The sequence below is a fragment of the Centroberyx gerrardi genome, chromosome 6 (assembly GCF_048128805.1).
Source record: "Centroberyx gerrardi isolate f3 chromosome 6, fCenGer3.hap1.cur.20231027, whole genome shotgun sequence".
Classification (NCBI taxonomy): domain Eukaryota; kingdom Metazoa; phylum Chordata; class Actinopteri; order Beryciformes; family Berycidae; genus Centroberyx; species Centroberyx gerrardi.
This window is the reverse complement of record NC_136002.1, coordinates 20,203,582-20,210,009: the sequence shown is the minus strand read 5'-3', so window position 1 is coordinate 20,210,009 and position 6,428 is coordinate 20,203,582. Positions and strand designations below refer to the sequence as shown.

Here is a 6,428-nt window from a genome sequence, read left to right as displayed (position 1 = left end):
TGGGATTTCTGCCTCCCTTCTTTCCTCCTGAACATGGCGATCAGTCCATTGGTCAGTAATGAATAAACAGTGATGGATAGAGGCTTTGACCAGTTGGAGAAAATTACAGATGTGTGAGCCTTCCTCATGTCCTTGGGCCTTGTTAACCCAGAAAGAAGAAGAAGAAGAAGAAGAAGAAGAAGAAGAAGAAGAAGAAGAAGAAGAAGAAGAAGAAGGCCTTGACATGCAAACGTAGCAAAAAGGAGTAAATGGTTAATGCAACAGAAAAGTCATGTGACAGTTGTGCTGCTTGCTCTGTTTATTACAGGTATAATGTCTTGAGTCAAACATTTTACAGGCTGTTGCTTAAATGTTTCCATTGAGAGAGAAAATGCAACACTGAAAAAAAAAACAATTACTCAGAGTATTCAGCTCAGAAGAGAACACTTGCAAAGCCCCTGTTTGAAAGGCACTAAAGTCCCAGTTTTAATATCAGTCTTTCTTTTTTTTGAGACATGCACACACAGCTAGCAAAGACACCTGTTGTTACACAGTTCAGTAGCTACAATACATAGAGCTTTGACTTATTAGTTGAGCTTATAAAGGCAACACCATTTAACTCTGCTATCATGTGTTGTACACCATAATATCTGCAATGATAAGGTAGACATTTGAAGTAACACAGACGGTTAATTCAACACACTGACCATATGTACAGATGTAAAGCTACCATAACTTACTTTACCAAAGCAATCGTGTGGAAGGCAGGCGTCAGTTTGTTGTACGTTCTGTTGAGTGCAGGTATCTTAAATATTTTCAAGATTAAATACACCATATTGTTGCTATTTAAATACATAATGAGTCTTTTAAGTTAGAATCGCCATTTAATGGAATTATGTTTAATGACAAGACAACTATCACTTGGATTTTCTTCATGTCTGCAAAATAAATGTACAAAAAAAGTCTCTCTTTAAATAATAGTGATAGTAGTACATTCAAACAATAGCATAATAGTTCCTCAGTATTATTGTTGTGGTTTTAAATAGCTTGTGATGCAGGAGTGCTTGGCAGGGACAATCAGTGTGCTGTGCCTGTCTGGCAGTCTGTCACAAAAGCAAACAGTTTTGAATATATCAATCTCTGTCGCTCGTGATAAGAGACGCACCCTGCCCCTTGGGTCAAAATACTGCAGATACAACACTGTCCCACAAAGTTTAGATGCCATATTGGTGCCATCATCACATTTCTAAAAACTGCTGATCCTCAATCAGTCCATCAGAAAGATACAGTACAGTCTAAACTCCAAGACATCGTCCGCTAAACCTTTGCCATTTTTCCTTTGCTGCCCTCTCCAACAGTCAAATGCATGCATCTGTCTGTCAGAGATTCATGTGAGAATGAGATGAGTGACAAAGCAAACACTTGAATATATTAGACACCTTCTGATGTTACAGCGCTGGTTTCTCAAAAGAAAACAAGCAGACTATCAGTTGATGTTGAAGACTGTTGCATCATCATTGAATGGGAAAAAAAATGAGTATTATATCCTCTGTAAACTCATTCCTGGCAGTTTCATTGTGTTGACCATATAGCCAACTTTCACCTTCTCTGCCTTGTTTTCTTATCATTTCCCCTGTGGTGTGACAGATTCTGTTTTCTCTCTGCTTCTCTCACTCTCTTTCTCTCTCTTTCTCTGTCTCACCCTTTTTCCTGCTTCTGATCATGATGTTTTTGCTGCCATATGCGTCCCCCCATCTCCCCTCCTCCTAATTCATCCCTCTTATACTGCTACATTTGCCTCTATCAATCCCTAAGCCTGTCTGCGGGTCGCTGGGGTCAATAGTCCCTTCTTCCCACCATCTGCCTCTCATGCTCCTGTTTTTCCTCCTATTCCCTCGATGCTCCTCCACCCCTGTCTGGCTTTCTCTGGGTGAGTTCTCCAAGCCCACTATCGGCAGCCGCAGCCCTCCACCACCATGTCCTGGTAATTCTTCAGCACCACCCGGTCTTGAGGGTCCAGGTAGAGCAGGGCTATGGGGCTGAGGGAAGTGGGGACGCAGCAGGCCCTGGGCACTGCCCCGTTCACAGAGTTTACCAGCGTTTGCACCATGGCGTGGCTAGACGAGTTCATGTGGTCGGCCAGAGGGAAGCGACACTCTCCCAGGCAGAAGAAGGCGTCGTAGCCGCTGGGTGCAATGATCCACTTGTGCCAGCCCACGTCGTTGAAGTCTACGTAGAGAGGGTGGCGGCGGCATCGGGCGCGGGAGAGGCGTTTCAGTTTCGCAGCGCGGCCGCCGTTTCTTTTCACCCTCCCTCGTTCACTCCAACCCGCCCCGCCCCCCTCGCCTCCCCAGCCTGGCCCTGAATAACCCTTTTTTTTAGCCCTTCCCCAGTCTTGGTCTCTGCTGCGGTCCTTGCTGCTGCTCCTGGCCCTGTCTTTAGCCCCTTTTCTCCCTCTCATCCTCTGGCCAGCACCGGGGTTCCTCCTGCCGTGTGTGGCTAGAGGCTTTCCACGCCCGTCGTGGCTATAAGTCACCAACAGGGGTCTCTCCTGGGCCCAACTGTGTTCGTCCTGTCCCAAGGACCTGCACACCCTCAGGTGCCCCTCTTTGTGTTTATCTCCCTCCTCTTCCTTGTCCACAGCAGAGGAGAGGCCCTGCTCATGGAGCGAGGCGGTGCTGTTCTCTGGGCGGACCTCCAGGAGGAAGCCGAGGCCGCCTGTCCCGGCGAGGGCCTTATGGAGGAGCTCTGCATCGAGGTTAAAAGCTTCCCAGTAACCACTCGCTTTATTACTGTGGAGGCCGGTGGTGAGTAACCGTGTCTCTAGCAGGGGGGGTTCAGGTTCCCCGTGGTTCTCAGACAGGTACAGGCTGAGTCTGTGGGCCCCGGGGCCCAGGGATGCCCTGCCACTGCGGAGGAGACGAAGCTCAGCGGAGACCACCCTCTCATCCTGGGGGATGGAGGACACATTGAAGGAGATGTGCACCCTCTTATGATCCTCTGCTGTGGGACTGTTTTCAAGGGGCTCTAAGAGGGAGAGGAAGACAAAAAAGGGGGGTAGGGGAGTTTAGTGTGGTTTCAACGTATATATATTATGTATAGTGCAATGGGTTAAGCTTTATTTGTGACTACAGATGCACATGCATCTTACACACAAGACACACCCATACGGGTTGCATTTGTTCAGATATCTTTCTTGAATGATTTTAAAAAAACAAGGAAAATTGGCAAACTATCTACTAATGTCCTATAAATACTAGAAAGTTACTCTAGTAACCCTCAACCCTTCGATGTCAGACGTATCTAATGCCACAAACAGTTAGATAAGCCCTAAAGCATGCACTCACACATGCTTTGGGACAAGAGTTTTAGATTAGCGTTGTTTAGTGTTATGGCAACCCATCTTATCAAACAGAAGATAGAGGGATCCTACTTAGTTTTATGTTGTGAAATGGTGAGTCATAACAGACATCTGCCAATGTCATAAATTGGACCTCTATACGTCACAATGGCTGATAAAAGAATGCAATAGAATGTGTGCAGCAGCTTCCTTTAAACAGACGTTCAAAGGGCTCTGGCCAATCTGCCACTATTCCAATTAATAATGGCATTGAATGAATTTAATTTTACATCCAATAGAAAGGTTCACAGGCTCACAACACAACATGAGGACATGCTGGTTCTCCTACCAGTGTGGTGGAAGCTGCGTACGGTGTTGGCCTGCTCCACATGCTGGCTGGGGAAGCTGAAGGAGGGGTCTTCCACTAGATGGTACTGCTGCTGGTGGAAGCGGTACAGGTCCAGGAGGTACCGGGGCACCGGCACACCGGGCCGAGGGTCGGGCTGGGACTGCAGGCCCAGCCGGCTCAGGAGGAGGCTCTGGATGGTCTGAGCCAGACTGGGGTCCAGGACGGAGCCGGGTGGTGGGGGGGACAAGGAGGACGGCGGGGGGGATACCCTGCCATGGTCGATCTCGCTGGTGTCTCCGCCCTGGCGACCAGACGAGGCTTGAGGTAGCAGCAGGACCATGAGGAGCAGGAGGTTAGCAGGGAACATGGTGGACCTGGAGGGAGAAGGAGAGGCAGAGGGGGATGATAGTTGGGCAGGTGTGGTGGAGAAAGGAAGGAAGGAAGAGAGGAAAATAGATGGAAGGGAGGAGAAAAAAGACAGGAGAAAGGGGGAAGAAGAGAGAAAACGGTCTAAACGTCAAGGAACAACCTTTACACTTGAGTGAGGGTGAACTGTGGAGGGATTGCGCTGTCTTTTTGAATTTATGTGTTTGTGCACAATATGTTTTATATAAGAACCATGTAAATCAAATTTGACATTATGGCATTCAGTATTGGTTGAGAAATCTGCAAAAGAGATATCTCCTATGAGATGATCTTGGACTCTGTATATCATGCTTATGTCTTCTCCTTCCTGTACACACTAGTTTCTCATTAGTCTTTAGCCTTCAGGTGGCATATGTTCAAGAACTTTACTATCCATATGAAGTTGTTTGCTTGTTACACGTGCCTGTAGAAACAGTGCTACTTTGTTTTCTCTTTGCTAATTTATGGCAGGCTGCTTACTCCCAATGCCCATATATCTCCTAGGACACCCAAGCACGAGAGGATAGGGGTAATTAAACAGTCTGTAGCTATCTGTAACTTCATTGCGCTGTGTGTGTGTGTGTGTGTGTGTGTGTGTGAAAGAAACCAAGAAAGAAAGACGTGAAAGAGAGTGATCCTTTGATTTAAGTTCATAGTGCTATGTGCGAAAGATGTCTAGTATTAACCGAAGTGTGTTGACTCTAGCGGCACGTTATGGAGTTGTAGAGGCCTGCCACTACGACAGATATCTAGACTCTTTGCTGCTGTACTTCTCCCCTCTCTTCCTTTTCCAGGCACTAGAGAATGTGACTGAGACAGCGAGAAAGAAGGAGAGAGCTGAAGAAGAGAGAGATCCTTTGACTTAGGTTCATAGTGCTACGTGCGAAAGCCATCTAGTATTAACTGAAGTGTGTTGTCTCTATGGAGTGCCTGTCACAATGATGGATAACTAGACTCTCTACTACTGTAGACCCCCCCTCTCTTCCACATTCAGTCCAACACCAGCTCCATTCACCCAACAAAGACATTCAAATTACTCAAGTGGGATTCTTTTTTTTGTAAGCTCAGTTGGTGAAACTGCACATCCAACAAAAACCCTACAGGAGCAACATTTGAGCCATTTAGCATAGCTGGTTGACTGGGTTGAAAGAGTTGAGCCCCTTTCATCTGACTCTGTCTCAAACGACGGGTCAACTTATCTCGCTCCCTGACTCAGTGCGGGAACAGGACCACAGACAGGGGTCACGCCATTAACACCACGACCTGGTTCACACCCCACACCTCTGTAATACAGGTGTTAATAACTGAGCCAGTAATTATAAACTAGCAAGCTAACAGCCCTCTTGACCGGTGGAGGCGGAGGTGAGGTGTGAAGGGTCAGGTGAGGGTGTCAAACCAACCAGCATAGTTGACCAAGAAGTCAAGAAGTCTGTGGACTGAACTGCAAGTGAACTGAACTAGAATATAATATAATATAATATAATAGAATAGAATATAATAGAATATAATAGAATATAATAGAATAGAATAGGGTAATCTACACAATGTTACCCTGGCTGACTACAAATGTAAAAATCATCCATTTTTAAAGGGAAAGTGCAACTCACTCGCTGTCTATCACTTGCTGAAATGAAGCCCTCTTAGTCTGCAGTTATCTATTTCCTTCTCCACGCTTGTTCATATCTCTCTCCTTCTCTCCTCTATCTCCTTATCTCATCTGTCTAAGGGACAGGGAATCGATTAGGCCCTCCACAGCGAGATAACAGAGGTGTTTATGGCTGAACGAACACATAATGACACTGTAATGACTGCTAATCTCACCGCAGTGTCAGAAAAAGGGTTTAAAAGCAGGTCACAGGTGTTTAGGGTGTGTGTGTGTGTTTACGTGTGTGCAATATGTGCGTGCGTTTGAGTATATGTGGGCTGTTTGTGGTGTACGCAGTTCAAAGTGTAAGCCTGGGAAAATAAGCCATCCCAAGCGTGGGATTGTTGTTAGCTATCCATTAAACTCTCCCAGCCCCACCCAAGGCTGTTTCACCTGAGGCAACGCAGCGGAGGACAATTACAGATTAGACACTCTGCTGGACGGCCTCTCCCATGGTGCGGAGGCTCGTAAAACAGATTAAGGACAACAACACCCCCCCCCCTCTCTCTCCTGTACTTTCCTCACCGACAGAACTCACCCACCCAGGTGACTGCAAGGTTCAAAGGTTCAGTCGTCAACAGGGTGTGCTCCAGTTTATGCGAGGGAGTGAGAGACACAGAGAGAAAGAGAGAGAGAAAGAGAGAGAGAGAGAGAGAGTGAGAGAGAGGTTGTCTTGCCCAACATCAGCTTTGACATACGTCTTTCCTCCC

At 46.7% G+C, this 6,428-nt stretch overlaps 1 protein-coding gene across 1 annotated transcript in view; it reads right to left on the bottom strand.

Moving 5' to 3' along the window:
* Window positions 1-286: 286 nt before the first annotated feature.
* bmp16 (bone morphogenetic protein 16) overlaps window positions 287-6,428 on the bottom strand; it is a 9,712-nt gene continuing 3,570 nt past the window's right edge. Inside the window, exons 2-3 of the mRNA XM_071927936.2 lie at window positions 3,669-4,042; window positions 287-3,006 (exon numbers count right to left, since the gene is read on the bottom strand). Of these exons, the coding sequence (XP_071784037.2) occupies window positions 1,928-3,006; window positions 3,669-4,035 (1,446 nt within the window). The 5' untranslated portion in view covers window positions 4,036-4,042 and the 3' untranslated portion in view covers window positions 287-1,927. The remainder of the gene's footprint in view (window positions 3,007-3,668; window positions 4,043-6,428) is intronic.